At 37.4% G+C, this 20,181-nt stretch overlaps 1 protein-coding gene across 1 annotated transcript in view; it reads right to left on the reverse strand.

The window, feature by feature from the left end:
- The window catches only part of SCEL (sciellin), a 99,130-nt gene that overhangs the window by 72,943 nt on the left and 6,006 nt on the right, over positions 1-20,181 (reverse strand). The window contains exons 4-7 of the mRNA XM_029938425.1: positions 17,489-17,554; positions 11,749-11,787; positions 10,464-10,544; positions 8,575-8,640 (exon numbers count right to left, since the gene is read on the reverse strand). Of these exons, the coding sequence (XP_029794285.1) occupies positions 8,575-8,640; positions 10,464-10,544; positions 11,749-11,787; positions 17,489-17,554 (252 nt within the window). The remainder of the gene's footprint in view (positions 1-8,574; positions 8,641-10,463; positions 10,545-11,748; positions 11,788-17,488; positions 17,555-20,181) is intronic.

The following is a 20,181-nucleotide window of genomic DNA, read 5'->3' on the forward strand; positions in this document are numbered from 1 at the left end:
ATCTTCTTCTGTGTCTTCCAAAATGATTCCAGAAAAAAACCAGATCAATATTTTGGTAATGGTGGTGGTGGTGGCAGTGGCTTCATCAGTGGTCTTAAATCACCATAATGAGTAACATCACAAGCATTCTTATTGCCTGTTAAGAAACTACCTTAATTCATCTTCACTAAGTTTCTTAAGTGAGCTCCACATGCCATTTAACCACTTACTCTCTAAGTCACATAAAGACATAGAAACATTTGAATGTATCATAAACAGAATACAAACATTTAATGGTTGGTTCTGAAATTGGAAGTAACTCAACATCAACTTCCTAGACATGTTGTGTCCATATTTTATGGTGATGTGACTGAATATTTCCCATGAATGGAGCTTATTATCCATGCCCTGGCTCAAGTCTGGCAAACATTACCTATCGCTCTTGTGAAGGACTCAAAAATGAGGAAAAGTTTAAGAACTTGAAAACTGAAGGCATACACTAGTCATTGCTAACAAATTGCTTTCTGATACATATAAAATGCAAGAAGAAGTTGGAAAGGCAGAGTTTACTGGCTCTTACCTAATAATTATCCATATTGATGACATTTGCACTTTCTATGATATATATCACAATCTCAAGCACAGCCAGAGGTCAAACTACATAACAGCGAAGCATTCACGCAAAAAAGAAACATGATATTCTGAAAAGGTACCTAAGCTTATCACAAATTATAAATGTATAGCCATAAAATGGTTTATCTAGACATTTTTCCAAATGACATTAAATTTGCAATTACTAGATTTCCTGCTACCACTAAACATAACTGATTAAGGATGAATGCAGAGAATGCTTCTTGGAAGGAGGTCCCATAGTTCTACACACACACACACACACACACACACACACACACACACATACACACACACCATGCTCTCTGGCATTAGAACATTTGCTTCTCCTCTCCTTTCTTCTTGGAATGGCTCTATCCCTACCTCATCTCTGTACCTGACTTTCTCTTGCTTATTCTTTAAGGTTTACCTTAAGCATCTCTTTTGTTTCTACTATACCTCAAACATGTCTTCTACTGCCTCCCACTCCATGCCGCCACATATTTTGTGGCTATTGCAACTTCTGTGTTTATCATACCCTCAAGGACTCATTCCTAACGGGGGCCAGTCTTCATGTTTAGTACTTCTGGCTCAAACTGACTCCCTCAAAGACTTTGAGTTTCTTGAAATTGGGACTAGGTCTTACATATCTCTGTATTCCTGGCTTTCAGCAAAGTGAGTTCCTCGCATTTAGTCAGAGCTCAACAATTCTTTTGAAAAGACAGAGGGAAAGACACAGACACAGAAACACAGATGCAGACAGGGGGAGTGACATGAGATTATATATACAATATAATATATATATATATATAATACATATATAAACAGTCATCATAACATAAACATATAGACTAAAGCCTAACTACAAAAAGATGAATATGATAATGGGTTGAGGGAATTCCGTATTTTGTAGTTACTAAGAAACATTACAATACATTTATCAATATGTACTTATTGATAAGTTACTATGGATGAAGTCATATGGATGACTCAAAAAGTTATAAGATGATGCCATCTAGTTGAGTATACCATAAAAATAAGTAATTTCTAAGGTAATAAACAATTAATTACCAAGTGATAATTTTGGACAATAAGCTTTCCGAGTTCATATGACAAAAATAATGTCATGGGCTGAGAAGGGTGTGTGGTGAAAGTAAGATTCATACCAGACTTTGCAGGAAGGCTGACTTTGGATGTAGAATGCATCCACTCACTCTGCCTCCCCACGATGTACCTCATATTACACTTCACCTTTACTATGTAATTGCACTAGTTACAGTCTCATTTTATGGTTCCTCCCTCACCACCTGATGTGCAGACAAACATCAAGGTTCAACTTTCATTGCCTTCAAATTTAGTATTTTCTCCATAGATAACTTAACTCTGAAGATACCATATTTAAAATCTCTGGGATCATTCCCAAACCTGGATCTCTGGCACCAACCTCTTACCTGAGCACCTCCCTCATTCCCACTGTTTGTAATGACCTCCACAAATATATCCTTTCAGATCCCAGACTCTACCTGCTCAAATCAATGCACAGCCTCTTCAGACCAATTGTGTACCCCATTCAGCTTCTGTCTCTTCCTATACTGATCGGTGGCATCACTACACTTAAAATCACCCTGGGCTTGAAAACTTGGTATTATGTAATTCCTCTCTTTCCCCCAAATGCCACACCTCTTTCAGGACCTTTTCCCTGAACCCCCTTCTAAGAAGCGCTCCCCACCACATCAAAGCTCTCTCCCAGAGAATGTTGATGCTTTTTCTATGACACCATAGCTGATCTTGTGTTGTGATTTCTTGTACATCCATATTATCCAACTCTGGGAGCCATAAGAGATCCCAAACCTCTGTTGTCATGCTGCTGAGTGGCATCACCTAGACAGGAAAGCCCCTCCATGAATCTCCCTTTCTTTCAGAGTTCCCTTGCCCTCCTTCCCTTCTGGGTGGTGGTTTCTGTGTAGTTGTTTTTGGAAAGTCTTATGCTGGGAGTGACTTGCTCCCCAGGCAAACCTATCAAAGCATCATCCAAATAAGGCTCAGAGTGTACAACTGCCCCCCAGTGGTCATATCTTTTTTCTTGCTCAGCATCCAAATCCCTCAAACTCACGATGATGACTACTGAATAAGAGAAATACAGAAGATAGAGAGGTCAGTGACAGTTTTGATGATTTAAGTGTAGATGACTGAATGTTTACATTATTGTGACACAAAATTATTTAATGTTAGAAAAGGTAGGATAAACTGCCTCTCAAATAGTGACTATACCATTATGTTTGGTTATGGGGATGAGATTCTCTGAGGAGAGCCTGGCATTGCTAAGAGAGAACTAAACCACTCACACAAATAATTAATAGATTATTGAGGGGTGGAGGGAAGAGGGGAGAGGGGAGAGGAGAATGTGGGGGTGGGGGAGAGAAAAAGAGACATGGAAGAAAGAAGGCATCAGAAGCTACTGAGCAAAAAAGCCACTGGGTCAGGCCTGCAGAGAAATGTCAGCCAAGAAGAAATAACCAATAACATGTGTGGGCAAAGAACTGACAAACAGGAATTTCTAAAATCACATTTGACCTAGTTTGGTCTGGGCTTCTACAAGGTACTGCTAACACTCCATCATCCCACATCTTTTTGAAATCTTATACAAGTGGTATTTGGACAAATCAAGGGAGGAAGTTGCTGTCTCCTATACCTGAGTTAGTGTGAAGCAGAGAGAACAGAACAGACATGAGTCAGAAGTGATATTCTGAAGAGAAACTAGATCAAAATATGTCCACAGGAACATAAGGGCCCCAACTGACAGAGAAGATAGGATTCTCAGCAGACAGGACCTTATATGCGAAGGGTCTATAGAAGGTGGGAGTATGGTGTATTTAATTTTTTTAATTTTTTAATGTTTTTTATTTATTTTTGAGAGAAAAAGAGAGTCAGTGCGAGCAGGGAGGGTCAGAGAGAGAGGGAGACACAGAATTCGCAGCAGGCTCCAGGCTCTGAGCTAGCTGTCAGCACAGAGCCCAATGCGGGGCTCAAACCCACGAACCATGAGATCATGACCTGAGCTAAAGCCGGTTGCTTAACCAACTGAGCCACCCAGGCACCCCTGGTGCATTTAAAACCAACTACATGACCAGAACAAGAGCAAGGTGGAGTTATGAGGGGTAGAAGCCAGGAGAGAGCAGGTAGTCAATACTAAGGATTTGAGTCTTTATTCAAAGCACAATAAAAAGTCATATTTTTATTTAGGAGGGTGACATGTTCCAATTACTTTTTATAAATATCACTTGGGCAGCTGTGCAGAGTAGAGATCAGGGCGGTGGGTATCAGGGTGGATGAAGGGAGAATACCTGTGTAGCTACTACTGGAGTCCAAGAGAGATATGATGAAAGAAACGAAGGAGGTATATGGATTCAAGAGTCATTCTGAAGATAAGTTGATAAGAGATACTAGATGGATTAGATATTGATGATTAATGAAAGAAAAGTGTAAAAAATATGTTCAAGTTTTAAAGACTGTCAATGGCTGAAGGATAGAATTATTAATTGAGATAGAGCACCAGGTTAGTGTGAAAAATTATGAATTTCCTTTTGAACATGTTAGGTTTGCAACCCTTTCAAAAAATTTATTTATTTATTTATTCCTTAAAAAAAACCTTAAATGAAGGTGTTGAGCAGGCAGCTGGCTATCCAAAGTAACTCAGAGAAGAGATATGAAGTAGATATAAATGAAGAAGTTAAGAGCACACAGATGGCCATTAAAGCTCTGGGCATGGGTGACCTGTGGAGCGAGAAAATACAGAAAGAGAGGAGAGGAAGTACTGAGGTTTTGGGAGCATCAACAATTAAGGATTGGTAAAGAATGATGAAGTAGCAAAGGAGACTGAAAAAGAATGGCTAGAGAAATTAAACCCAGGAGTATATTTGGAGTCAGGGAGGGGAGAAGGGAGGAGGAGTTTCTCAAAAGATATAAGAGATTTCCTAAAGGGGGAAAAAAAACCAGCCAGTGATACCTTTTGAAAGGTCAAGTAGTCATAGAGGCTGATATGTCAGCAAGAATTTATCAAAAGGTCATTAGTGACCTTGAGGAGAGCTTGTTTCTATAAAATAATGGTGGTGGGAACAAGAAAATAAAGATGGCAAGTATCATCAACTTTTCTGAAAACTTTGGTTGTGATGGAGAGATCAGGTGCCAGTTGAATGAATTTGTGTAATTAGCCTATTAATTTTTAAGAAGCTATATTTTAAGATGAAAGCAGTTTGAACATGGAAAGAGAAGAAAACTGGTGAAGCAGGGATTTGATCACAGAGGTAGGAAGAGAGACAGATGACAGTAACAGGGAAGAGCAATTATAAAAGCTAAAATCTGGATTCAGTCTTAATTAAAATGAAAAGAAATGATAGGTTCTGGGGGCATTTGATAAGATTTCAAAAGAAATAATCTTGTTGACACAGATTGGTCATTCAGAATGCTACTCTGGTTGTTTCTCTTCTCACAAGAGAAGGTAGAGGAGGTCTGAGAATATTTCTGTCCCAATGACCAAGGAACTGCCTTAGAAACCAGCTAGAAAAGTTTTTACTTAAGTTCTAAACTTTACATGCTATGTCTTGTTATCATGAATTACAGCTTCTCTCTTTAATCTTGTTTTTTTTTTTTAAGGCAAGAGGCTTTCAAAGATATTTAACTCTTAACTCCCAAATTCTGTTTGATCACCCAGATCTTAACCTCTCATCATAAAACTAATGTATATCATACATAAAATGATACCTGTTTGAGAAAATTGCTTTTTTCCTCTCAGTTTGCTGTAATATATGGTTACTTTAGAAAATTAAATTCTCTCATTTACTCTCTAATTGAACTCACCAGTCTTATGGTGATTGATACAGAATTACACGCTGCTATAGTTATGGGTGGAGATACAGAAACAGAGACGTAAACGCAGTCTCATATAGTCTTAGCTATAGATAGATGTACACACATAAATATAGATAAAGGTGTGATATCATGGGTTCTTCTGCTGATAACAAAAGCTTGAGACCATTTTTAAGGCAGCTTACATCATACCTGTAAGAGACTTCAATCCAAACACAATCCCAACACAAGTTTTCAATCCATACACAACTAAGTTTGATTTTTCCATATTCTATAAGTCAAGAAAGGAACAACTGGAGGATGGGATGATCCATGGTGCAAAGGCCACAGAGAGGTAAGGGGGGGAAAGTTTGAAGAAAAGGACTCACTCCCACAATGGCTAGGAAGTCTGGAGGTCTTTTCAAATGTGCTGCGAAGACAAGGGTGTGTGAGAGAAAATTAGATCTCTGGGAGAGATTAGGTGATGGGAAAAATGAACATTCACAAAATGAAGATCAGAAAAGAGAGTGAGAATGTTAGTTTTAAAGGGGAATTCTGTTACAGAAGACACAAGAGAGGGAAGAGAGGAGGAGACCAGTGTATAAGTGAGGAATGAGGGAAGTAAGGTTAGGGCTGAGTTATTAGCTAGTATTAAGAACCATAGTCCCCCATTTTTATATTTTTGACCTATTTTCATTTTCTTTGTGTTCTTCTGGGGACAAAGATCTCTTTTTGAAGCCTTTGCTTCCTTTTATCATTTAATAATTGCTTCTATTTTTCAGCTTTCACTAAAAAGGCTCTTTTTCAGCCCTAGGAATGCATTGGCATTAAAGGTGAGAAACAGAAGCTGTACTCTGAGCTCTTTCAAAGAAAAGCATTTTAGAAATCAAAGGCATTGCTATATTTTTATTATTCCCTCCTTCCTCTGAAAGCTTGGCATGACATTAGCTACGATCCTCAAAGAGAAATCTTTCAGTTTAGCCATTATTTTAATAATCTGTGCCTCTAAAAATGGAATGGATATCTAAATTGATCAACCTAGTCCAATAATCTCTTTCCCTTAGTTCTGGTGCAATGGCCCTGATCCAGAAACCAGAAATAGGAGCATTGTGACTCATTTTATCTCCCATGTAAATTACATCCAGCAATGCATAAATTGCAAGGGCATATAGCCAAGCACTACCAGTTCTGTGCAAACAGAGATTCAGAAGCTCAACGGGCATTGAAAGCATGAGATAGTAACTCATGAATAATCCGTCTATATTTTTACACAGTTATATAACCAGTTGCTAACTGTAATAGTAATTTACATTAATATTGGAATAATACATGGAAGATGAACATATGTTTTTGGGAATAATAAATATTTCTAAGTACCAGTTATTATCGATTAAGACAAAATTGGATGGATCTTAAAATATTCAGGAAATAATAGTAACTACCAAAACTCCTAGTTAATATTTTCCCCATTTCAGTTGCTCCATGAAAGGTGTCACTCAGAGAGAGAGAGAGCTAATTGCCTGAGGGGAAAGAAGGTTATAAATTAGAAACATCCATAGTTGGCAACTCATATAATTGGAAGTTACCTATAGATGAGGATGTTTAAAAGAAAATATTTTAACAGATAAGGTAGATGTAATTCTAAGTTGTGACTGTTCAACATGTTTAGTAATTATTTATATATAATATATAACATATGTAAATATAGACATATAAAGATGCAACAAGTGTGCAAAAAGCAACTTGAGCTCTTTGTGTCTGTCAAATAAGTTTATTTACATCCTTCTAGAGCCAACCTAAATTATAATAAAGGACATTTATTTCCAAATATTTCTATTATTTGGAAATAAGAGACATTAAAAGCCTGCACAGCAGATGAAAATTTTGGGAGATAAAACAATCTAATACTAAACAAGCACATTGTTTAATAATTCTTGTCTCCATTGTTGAGTGGGAAAAGTAAGACCCACTGGAACATGGAAATGTTTGGAGGAGATATTCTAGGGGCTGATGACATAAAAACAATTTTGGAAACCCTAAAGCAACAGCAAACCAGAGACTTATTTTTCTTTGTATGGTAGAGATGGCATAGATTGTAGTTCTACACATATGTCTGCTTCTTTGAAGGTCATGGTAGGCTCCATGTTTTGTGCACTGATATATCCCAAGATCCTAGAACAGTATCTGGCAGGCATACAATGATCACTTAATAAATGATTGTTGACATTCCAAGCATGGATTTTGTAGAACAAGGTGCCCTCCAAATGGTCTATAATTTTAGTTATAAGTATTGCTCTCAACAAAAAAATAAAAGTGTAAACAACCCATTTATCGCTTGAAGTTTACAAAGAACTTGCTAGTCATATCCTTACCCAGTCATAGGGATTCATCACAGCCTGAAGGCAGTGGTGTACTGGGAGCCCACAGTGGAGCCCCACCTGGTGCTGGACTCCATTCTCTCCTCTGCCACTTGTATGGGTTGAATTATGTGCCCCAAAAATTCATATGTTGAAGCCCTAACCCACAGTGCCTCAGATGTGACCATATTTGGAAATGGGGTCTTTGCAGATGTATTTAGTTAGGTTAGGATGAGGTCATACTGGAGTAGGAAGGGCCACGTATCCTATATGACAAGTGTTCTCTTAAGAAGAGGAAATGTGTACACAGACATGCACTCAGAGAGAACATCATGTAAAGACGGAGGCAGAAATCTGGATGATGCTTATACGGACTCGGAAATGCCAAACGGTGCCTACAGACTGCCAGAAAGCAGGAGAGAGTGTGGCACAGATTGTCCCTTTCAGCTCTCAGTGGGAACCAACTTTGCTGACACCTCGGTTTGGACTTCTAACCTCTGAAACTGTGAGAAACATTTTTCGTTAAGCCACCCAGCCTGTAAGACTTTGTTACGGCAGCCCATAGCGAATGAATACAGCTACTTACTCCTTGCACCTTGTCAGATTCCCTACCAGAGCACTGGTACCCTGACCTCACTCCCACTGGACACCGTCTTGTTCAGCACTCAGAGTTCACAAGATAGCCTCCAATTTATTCTGAAGCTTCTGCAATTATATGTTGTCAAATTCCAGCACATTCTTCCATCAAGTTACCCAGCAATTACATCTGACACCTTTCCCTTACCTTCCTCCTGTTCCCGAGCTTGGAGTGATGCTGTAACCGGGAGGAGGTGGTGGAAACCAGGACTGTCTGTTAGGAAATGACATCGGTTATAAACATGGTAATTGAAAGACTTGATCCCACCCACATGTCTACCAGGAAAAGCTGAAAATAATTTGACAGTTAAAAAGCATTGAGGTGACATTTCTACAGGCCTTCAAAAGAAAGTGAAAACTATTTCATCAGCTCAATAGGAAGTAACTATCCTACAATCTGGGCTCTTTACTCTCCAAGTAAGCTCCTTTCCCTGTTTTCCTGACACAAAAACATGGACATTTCTTTAAAAAGAAACATGAAAAGAATCTGGAAAATGATGATATTTGTTAAATCTAGCTAGTGAGGTTATTGGTGTTTATCACCAACATACTTCTTTTTCTCCTTATTTTTCTGCGTATCTGAGATATTTTATAAGAAACAGTCTTATGCTATACTGTATGGTTTTTAAAAAGCTACATGATAAAAAAACTCTGAAACTAAGAATACTGAAAATATAAGTGATTGCCACAGTAATATTAACCTCAATTATATATATGTATATAAATATATATGTACATATATGCATATATACAAACACATGTATATCCAATTAGAAAGATGTCTTCACATTACCAGGAAGTAATTTTAACTGATAGAGATAGCTAAGGGCCCTGTCAAATAGAGTTAGATATGGAGCAAAAATGAAGATATTCAGATGGCAATGACATGTCAGAGGAAAGCCCAGAGAAGGAAAGTCTGGGATATGGAGCGCAGAAGAGCTGGCTTTAAATTTTTGAAGTAGATCTATTCTCTGAGGCACTACAGGACTGAACTAAGACTAGATGGGCATAAATCAAACCAGATTTCAGTGCAATCTAAGTAGTCAATGCTACTTCCAAGAACAGCCAAATGTATATCACAAAAGTAAGAGTCTTATTTTTGGCTTCAATGATCCTGCATTATGTCTAACTGGTCAGAGAAAAGATTCTTGCAATGGATAGGAAATGTGAAATTTGGGTCCAAGAATAAGGTGATCACATTTTCTGGGACTCTGCAAACATGGCCAAAATTCTGACTACAGTAGCATTTTGAGCAATTAGCTGATCCATCAACAAACATTGAGCACCTACCCTATACTAGGCATGGTCGTGGTGCAGGCAAAGAAAAGAAAAACATTTTGGAAGCACTGGAGTTCATGAAAGCTTGTTTTTCATTTGATCATGATTCACTAGCACTGTGTTTTCTTCAACAAGCAAAAGCTACTTCTACTGTCACGCTCTGTCTCCTGAAGAATATTCTGCCACCACAGGTCTACCTAAATAATTTAAGTCAGCGCAGGCAGAAGGTGGGAGGCCAGGCAGAGAATGTCATAGAAGGAAGCAATAATCACACAAACACAGATTGATGTCTCGAGATAGGGCCTTTGACTCTCCTTGGAAATAGGGTCAACCCAATCTGTAGAGCAGAGGGGTCAGCAAAGACGCAGGATGATTGCAGGAGTGTGGCAACAACCGGCCACACGGCAGCCTAAATGTCAGGGTAAGGTGTCCCCGTAGCAGGACTCTACTGAAAGTGTTACCTGAAGTGCTAACCTTTGCTGAGCTCTGACATTGAAAATATTACCTAGATATCCAAGACCCGAAGGGTTCTGGAGGAAAGACTGCATATTTGAAAAGGAAATTAGGGGGGAAAGAAACAAAGTTTGAGGACATCAGAATCCAGTAGGCACTGGATCCAAAGGTAGGAAGAAACAATGATGAGAGAGCAGCTTCTGGATGCTACCTGGGGATCCTGGTAGATGATTCAGTTCAGAAATTAATAAAAGACAGCCCTCCACAGAATACTGACAGGAGGCAGATACAACAGGTCCATCGTACCTCTTCTTCTTCACAGGAGTTGTGGCAGAGCCAGGAGCCGGGGGGCTGGGGGTGTTTGCACTGAACGAGCCTCCATGTTGCCTGTGCAATCACAACAAACCAGAGCCTTGTAACTTTTTGATGCTGTCTCACCTTTGAAAGGTCTTAGAATCTACGCGTGTTCCCACCTGCTCCCTATCCACCACAAAATGTTTCAATGACAAAGGAAGGACAGAAAACAAGTTTTTCCTTAGTTTACCCATTTTATGAATCATCAGGCCCTCATCTAAGTAATTAGAACTGAAGGAACTAAAGGAAGTCACTCACCATATGACATTGTCTGAAATCCAGACCAACAAACTCTCCTGTGCTCTCGTGTGTTCTCGTGTGTTCATAATAAATATTTAATATTGTATGTGTTGTGACTAACAGAAATATGTTGCATTTTTTTTCACTAAAAGCACTATGTGGTTTAAGAAAACATGTAAAAATCACACCACTTTAAATCTCTATTTAGCATTTATTAATATACATAGACCTTCAAAAAAAAATGGAAGTGACCCAGACCTGTTTCAACTACTGAGAGGTGTGGTCCAAGGTGAAAATGCCTTCATTTTAAACACAAATTTAAAAACCAATTCTGTTTTCAAAAATCCACCTAGTTTGGCAGTTTATAATCACAACTAGTACGTTCCAAAGAGAATGTACTTTATCTAAACAGATCGCTAGCAAACCTATGATTTCATGACTCAGATGAACCGTAACATGATGAGTGTTTTGAAAGACAAGTGAAATGTAGGGGAAAGAGTTAGTGGTCATAACAACAGGGAAAAATAAAGTTCTGTGGGGGAAAAATAAACAAATATGGGATGGGGATTAGGAGGGCACTTGTTGTGATGAGCACTGGGTGTTGTATGTAAGTGATGAATCACTAAATTCTACACCTGAAACCAGTATTACATGCATGTTAACTAACTGGTATTTAAATAAAAATTTGGAGAAAGAAAAAAAGAAAAATAAAAAAAGACAAACAAAAAAGGAGAAAAAGAAAAGAAGAAAAGAATGACTTAAGTTTCGGTGTTTGGTTAGAGCAAAGGTTGGAAAACATTTTGTGTTAAAATCCAGATAGTCAATATTTAAAGCTTCATGGACCATTTTCTTCTTTTTACCTAAACTCTGCATAAGCAACAGGAGTGTGATCTTGTTACAGTGAAACTTTGCCTGATAGGGGTATACCCTGGTTTATCTTGAACACATATAAATAAATACACTTTATTCCTAAAGTGTAACTTCAGTCAGTACGTACATCTTTGCTGCTTCTGGTGATCGAAACGTGGACATGTTTCTGAGGGGAAAAAAGACAAACAATCAGCAACCACAAAGAATAAATACTTGCATCATTTGCATTTGTCCATGAATTTAGAATTGCTATTTAAAGTTAGACATTATTTGAGAGGAAGAAAAAGAAAGCATCAGAATTTGAATAAATTTGATAAGGTGATCTTTTTGCCTTATACTAGATTCTAAAGGAAATCATTTTATTTCAGAAAATTCAGTATAATTTAAACCCAGTGTTTGTATTTGCGGAGTTTAGGAATTTTCTTTAGCAATAAGAATGTAAGGTTGGAATTTACATATATTTCTTACTCTTGTCATCAGGATGACTTAGAACAAAAACATGAATGTCATAAGAATGATGACCTGAAGCAATGGACTGTCTTGATTTTTAAGCAAGACGACAAAGAATTTCTATTTCTTTAACCACGAGGAGGAATAAAGGTTTTTACACTAGAATTTTTGTGTTTAAAAAATAGAGGATAAAAATTTACAGAAAGATATCAAGTAGGACAGAAGAATTGTAAGCAAATAAGTAATGCTTAGAAAACTATTGTACTTGGGTCTTTCCCAAAGTCAATAGATACCAGTACCTATTGGTTAGTCGGTTATCCAAGGTATTGGCCTTATATGTGTTAGTGGCATCATTTCTGTCTGAGATCCTTTACAAAGAAACAAGACAAAGGTTTGCATGAACATTTAGATCGTTAACATCCTTTCAGACCTCTTTCATGAAAGAGTAAGTTCACAATATAACTTTTGACTAGTAGAGAGATTTGTTTTTAGGTGTTACATTTTAGAATATTTTGCAACTTAAAAAAAAGCTACTTAAACTGAAATCTATTTATGAGGCTATTTTGAGACAGTTTGGAATTTTTTTAATTTATGCTTTTTTACTAGCCTCTCTGATTCACTGAGCATTTAACCCACTATTTTATATTAATTATTGCTTAATAATGCAGTTGACCCTTGAACCACGTGGATTTGAACTGCATGGGTCCACTCACATGCAGAATTTTTTGATAAATACAGTACAGTATTAAAAATGTATTTTCTCTTCCTTTGGTTTCCTTAATAACATTTTCTTGTTTCTAGCTTACTTTATTGTAAGAATTCAGTATAGAATACACATAACAAACAAAATACATGTTAAGAGACTGTTTATGTTATCAGAAAGGCTTCTGGTAAATAGTAGAGTATAGTCATTAAGTCTTGGAGTCAAACGTTATATGTAGATTTTTTTATTGCACACGGGTCAATGTCCCTAAACCCTGTGTTGTCAAACTTACATCCAGCCAGTGACAGTACTTCCCAAGTTTGTAAAAGGCATCAATGGAAGACAAGTATCTTTTAAAAATATGTTGTGGCATAGACAATGCTATGTTTGGCAAACTCATTTTCTTTTCCTACTGAGCACATGGGAAGACCACATTTCCTATTCTTCATTGAAATTAGGTTGGGGCCATGTGATTGAGTTCTTGACTGAGGAATGTTGGCAGAAATGTTGTTTGCTGCTTTCAGACCCATCATCAAACCTCTTATGTGATCCTCCATGCTCTTTCTTCCCCTTCCACTATAGTTTTTGTTGGTCATGTGTTGAAGACAGCAGCATTAAAACATGAAAAGAACTTGGTCTCTGAGTGACTTCGTGGGACTGAGACATCCCTACTCTTCCAGCCTATCACACTGGACTCTGAAGAGAGTGAACAGTAATCATCTACTATGCTAAACCACAATAGATTTGGGAGCAATAGAGGGAACTTGTTAAAAGAGTTACTCTACACCGGTGAATTAGTTTACTTGGATTAACACACATAGTTAATAGCCCCTACTGGCCATCAAATCTCAGGTCTCCTAGATATGTCCGTCCCTTGTGTCTGAAAAGACGAATTAGGCATCCAATACTGCAGACAGCTCCTTCCCTTTCTTCTCTAACCCCGGAGGGGAAAGGAATTTTCTTCCTAAGACATGGGGCTATCCTGTCGAGCATTCTGCAGGCTTGCACAAAACTAGGATGTAGCAAAATTAGGCTCAGGAAAACAAAAGGTCAGCAAAACTTTTCTGTTGATCTGACTTTATGGATTTACTATAACTTTCTCTAAACTTTCAATTTGACCATAGATTTTAGTACATGGTTTTATACAAGATATTCCTGGAAAGCTGGGCACTAACTTTGCCTCACTCAAAAAAAATATTAATTTGGGAGAAAATATGACTTAACTGTGATAAATTTAAAATGATTTCAATTCCTAATGTCATCTTGATATGTTTAACTAAAATATTGTGTAAATAACTCTAATACATTAAAGTGCTATGAGTTAACTCCAAACAAGGTTTTGTTTATAATGCACAATGGAACAAACTGATAACTCTTGAAAGCAAAAAGGAAGGAAGGTTGAAATCTTCCAGAACTTCATATTCTCAACAGACTGTTCACAATACAGGCATTAACTTGTACAGGCTCCTAGAATCCATGTATAAAAAATCCATATCTAAGGTGATCACCAGGCAAAGGACGATGAATATATACCCTCACTAACGGCTACTGAGCCCCTAAGATGTTCATATTTAAAGGGCTCCACAATAAATCACTGTAGGTACCATATGTAAGATGTCAGATGACTCTAACTCTTAAATTTTAAATGTTCTCTGGAGGGGTGCCTAGGTGGCTCAGTCAGTTAAGCATTCGGCTATAGCTTTCGGCTCAGGTCATGATCTCATGATTCACTGAGCTCTGTGCTGACAATGTGGAGCCTTCTTAAGACTCTCTGCCTCTCTCTGCCCCTCCTCCATTCACACAAAGCTCACCCTCTCTCTCAAAAATAAATAAATAAACTTTAAAAATAAAATAAAATTTTAAAAAATTAAATGTTTCTTGGAAACTCTATTTAGACTTTATAGTTGTCTATGAGATCCTAACATGAGATAAAAATAATCTTGGGAAATTGATACTCTGGTACAAGAAAAACAACAATTTGTCTAAGGTATGCAGATACTTAATATCGAACATTATCAATGTTTAAATAAAGGCAAGTTCTGATGTTAAAATTAAATGAAGTTCATAAAAATTCTATGGTGTAAATCTATGTGGGCAATGCTGCATGTAATAATTAAAATAGCTACCTACTATTTGCTGCTTAATGTATGCATTTTCCTCTCTACTCTTTAAAACATCCTTACAAGGGAGGTGTAATTATTTTCATTTTATAGATGTAGAAATGGAATCTGAGAGAAGGTGAGTGACTTTTTCTTACTCACCCAACTAGGAAGTAGTGTGTCTGCAAAGTCTTACCAATAGAGCCCAATGTCCTACATCTAATTTTGTAGTGTGATTGTTTCCACACTCATCTATTAGATCAACATGTCTTCCTTCCCTTACTACTCTTCACCTCCAGGATCTCTTCTATGCCACTATGGGGATCAGTCTATGAGTAATAGTGGAGAGGACTGTAAACCACTATTTCAATACATGTGTCAATTTCTTATTACTTAGGAAAGTTAACTTTACTTTGTATTTCTCTTGAAAATTTTGTTTTTTCAAACTTGTGACATGAAATAAGTTGTTTTGATAAGTGTCAATCTTAGAAACAATAAATACCCAAATATAGTAATTAACAGTATGATCAAAAGACCCAAATGAAAAGCTACATTTCCACAAGAGAACACTAGAGGTCACCATAACCTAGGTTTTCCAAATTAGTCAAACCATCTTTAGAATTTGGGCCACATTGCATACATTATTATTTACTTAGGTTTCTTTAGAACACTTCATACTTTTACCTACATATATTCTTTAAAAGACAACTCCAAATTACTTTTCTCATATTCATTTAAAATAAATGCATTATTTGGAGCATGTGACTTTTGATTTCAGGGTTGTGGATTTGAGCCCCATGTTGGGTATATATAGATTACTTGAAAATAAAATCTTAAAAAATTAAAATTAAATAAAAATAAAATAAATGCATTCTTCAGATGCATATACACATGTATACCAGATATAGTTGGTCATCTTCCTCCTAAAATTATTTCATATCTGAGGTTTAGAGTGGCCAGCATTATGAAAATGTCTCCTGCTAACAGGATTTGCCTTTCTTTACTGATTCCTGAGTTCTCTCCCTCACATCTATTTCCACACTTAGAGGATGTAGCATACCACTGGAACTCAGGACTGCCTGGGGAATGAGCTGACCAAACATGCCACTAAACCTCTGCGTAAATAAACCAGGTAACCTCTGGCCTCATTTTGTAGTGTATAAAATGAAGGACTTGGGCTAGATTAGTGGTTCTGACTTTTGGCTGCACATTAGAATCACTTCATAAGCTTTAGAAATGCCAGAGTCCCACCTCAGACTAATTCAATCAGAGTTTTTGGGAGTGAAAGGTGGTGGGACCATGTTATCAGTAAAGTTTAAAAGTTCTCTCAGTGATTCTAATTTGTAGCTGAGGTTGAGAACAACTCAACTGGTTAGCCATGTTCCAAGGCTCTGTCTTGACTGGCCTAATATAGACCTTCAAATACACAGCTTACGAAGGTTCCCACCAATTCCCCTTTCTTGAGGCATAATTATCTCACTTTCAGATTCATTCCTAGAAATAGGGTTCCCATCTTCAATTAATGGTGCAACAGGACAGCCCTCAAGGCCAATGTGAATGGACGGTTATCTTGACTCCTCTCTCCACTCAGTGCTGTGGAGAGATCTTGCACAAACACTTCTACAAACTCATTTTTGTTGAGGCTATTATTTACAAGTGAGAAATGACCTTCTTAGGAATACCAGTGTGGATTAGCCTCTATTAGGGAGACTGGCTTGAAAACCTATGAATAGTGCAGAAGTATATACATTTCCTACATGAATTAATCCTGGGAAATATTGAATATAGAATCTATAAGATACCATAAAATACACCATATCTGCTTAAAATGCAGCAGGTGGCATTTTGTCTACAATGGCAGCATATCTTTAGCTACAGGGAGTGACCTCAACTATCAGTGGTCAGGGGTCCATTGTCTACACTCCAGTTAAAGATGTTAACTTGCTCTTTATAGGCTTACTAAACATTGCTACCAAATATAAAATAAAAATGTGGCTTGTACATTCACATCCAAATAGATGTTTCTCAATTTTCTCCATAGAAATGAGCTCTTACCCTCTGTGTAGAAGGAGCTAATAACAGGCACAACACTGTGGACTCTTCTATAAGCCATATGGTGACTCTATTGCCACCACAAAAGTAGTTTCACTTTGTAAAGAGCCAGTGCCTTTATACTAGAGTGATTCAAAATGATTGTATAATTATAATTTACAGTATTTCTATGAAAACAGAAACTGCTGTTTTTCCACCAGTGGGATGGAAAGACCAAAAGTTAGAACAAGAACTGACTATTCATATTCACCAAAATAACTAGGTTCTCCATTCTAAACTGCACAGATTGCATGGAGTGTCCACACTACTTATACCCAAGCCAGTTTCTTCAGAAATGTTCTTATCCATCTACTATTAGCAAGATTTCAAGAAAATAGCATATTGAGTAAAGATTTTGTGAATTTTGAAGAAGGTATTCAATCTGAATAGCCCTTCTCTCACTGGATATAAAATATCGTGTTCAAAACTTACTTTGGCAGACATTTAAATACCTCATGCTTGACCAAAAAAAGGAAATTTAATATACATAATGCATTCCGCTTACATGATTAAAAACACCTTACCTGTCTAAAGTGTCATCAGATCTGTACCGACTAATTGTAGCTTTTGGCGCATCTCTTTTGGCTTTCCTGTAGTAAAAAATAATTACAGAAGATCAAATAAATTGCCAAAAATGTTTATAACCTATCATGCCTTTGGTAAAATTTTGGCCTATTCAAGTAGGAGATGCACACGTTAACAAGGGAAGACAGCTTCAGAGAGTCTAAATCTTTCAAGGTTTTGACTTGGATGGAATAAATTATGACAAATCCACTTCCACATGCTAGTAAATGAATTCTCTAAGTCCAATTATTTTTAACTTCAATGTAACATATTCAAATTGGAGATAAGGATAGGCAAAACAAACAACACGATATGCAAAATGGTTAATAACTAATATGTACTCTTGTCAATACTGTTGACTTTTACATCACAGGACTTAAACACAATAGACTTAGAATCAACCATGTTTTGTTTGCAGAATTTTAGTAGCACCATAATAAGCCAGCTCAACAGGCTAAATACAAATAGCTTTATTTAAACTTCAGCACCGTGGACAGGGTTGAAAAAAAGAACTTGCTGAGTGAAGGGATAGAGAAGAGAAGAAAAGAAAAAAATACAGGAAAAGCTGGAAAAAAATGAAAAAAAAAGTGGGAGAAGAGAGAAAGGATAGAATGTAAGGAAGAGAGGTGAAGAAAGGGAAGTTAAGGAGAATTAGGGAGAAGAGAGACAGTAAGCCAAGAAAGTTGAGGAAGACAGGCAAGCAGAACAAACAGGAGAGGAAAGAAGACCAAAAGGACAGGATAGATCAAGGTCATCAAAGCAAATGGGAATATCTTGATCAGACTGATCAATCAGCAAAAACAAGCTGTTTAATGCCTTATATAGCTCTGTGATATAGAAAAAGCAAGCTCTTTCAGAAATTACACTATGATTTATTGTGTTTGCATTTCAAAGCATCATTTGAAGCTGACAGATCAAAGATACAAGTACTAAAACAGTATATGCACTTAAATTTTAATTTTTAACTTGATATAGTGTACTTTTATTTAAAAAAACTTTTGAAGGTAAATAATATAATATGCACTGTGTTGATGACTATGAGGAAGTCAAGAATAAAAACTATGGATCTTACCGTTGCAGAGACAAATTAGTTGCGTGCATCCAAAGGAACAAAGTGGCTAATGTCATAAAAGACAGGTAAAGTGCAGGGAAGTTCTGAGGTGAGATAGTTTATTTCTAGGTAAAAGAATCAGAGACGGCCTTATGGATAGGGTGCAGTTTGAGTGGGGTCTCAGAGGATAAATAGATGTGAACATTTTCAAACAGAAGCAGAGGGAACAGTGTCTGCTGATGAAAGACAAAAGTAAAGAAAAGTTACTTAATGCAAATCTCTAAGTTTTTTTAATGTTTTTATTTATTTTTGAGAGAGAGAGAGAGGAAGAGATAGAGCTGAGAGGGGGCAGAGAGAGAGAGAGGGAGACACAGAATCAGAAGCAGGTTCCAGGCGCTGAGCTGTCAGCACAGAGCCTGATGCAGGGCTCAAACTCATGGACTGTGAGATCACAACCTGAGCCAAAGTCTGATGCTTAACTGACTGAGCCACCCAGGCACCCTACAATTCCTTAAGTTTTAAAGGGAAATCATAGTGAAATCACAATAAAGACCACCATTGTGTTTAATGCATGAATGCAAAGGGGCACTGTGGGGCCATCTGACCCCCTTCTGTGAAAAAGCCCCTTTTCAAATAGCATCCTTTATGTCTCATTAGCTGACTTTATTCTTCCTAGCACTTATGGCAATACAACATATTATATTGTGTTTATTTATTTTCTATCTTTCCCATCCTCCATCTTCAGCTAAGGTGTGGGTTCTGTGGAAGCAGGGACTTTGTTCTGTTCCCAGTCCTCAGGCCAGTGTCTGGTTCACAACTGACATCTCTGCACGTATTTGTGCTACAAAGGCTTGTTTCACTGGCTTAAACAATCTGGCACAAGTACATGGCAAAATTTCTTAGTTTGTGCATACTGTGAAGTTGTTATCTAAGGTAAGAAGAATACATTGTCTTCTCTTTCCTTTATTATCAGACTCTGCTCACATGAAGCTTTTGCACACATTGCCACTTCTGCTGGAAGCACTTCTATCCTGCCCCCATGCCCACCAGTTGCCCTTCCATACTCGAAAACCTCTCCTCATCTTTTGAACATCAATGCCAGCACCAAAGAGCACTTTCTGGGTGATATCTATGAGTAATCCAAGCAGACAAGGGCTCTCTCTCCTCTATTCCCATGGCACTGTCATACACTTCTCCAATAGCATTTCCATGGTAAATTTTAGTATTGTAATCTGTGGGTCCATATTCTTCCAGAATGTAAGGGCTCTCTAAGGCCAAGAGTGGTGTATTATGCATCTTTCTATAAGCACCTGACGCTATGTCAAGCACATAGTAGATGTTCTAAAATGGTGTTGAATGTCCACCAAAGTGGGTACAGCCTCTGTGAAAGGGAAGAAAAGTTGGCATCCATTTGAGCAAGCTCAAGGAGAAAAATCACTAGCACTTCCCTTCTATGAACATGTATTTTGAGACGCTAGTTATGGGTCAAGGGGAAGACATCTTGGGCTCACACATTTTTGTTACTGAAGATTTAAGTTCAATGTGCTGTGTTAGAATGTTATCCACCAACAGGAAGGATTCAGGAAATAAGTATAGTTTATA

Source organism: Suricata suricatta, chromosome 4, assembly GCF_006229205.1.
Source record: "Suricata suricatta isolate VVHF042 chromosome 4, meerkat_22Aug2017_6uvM2_HiC, whole genome shotgun sequence".
Lineage (NCBI taxonomy): Eukaryota > Metazoa > Chordata > Mammalia > Carnivora > Herpestidae > Suricata > Suricata suricatta.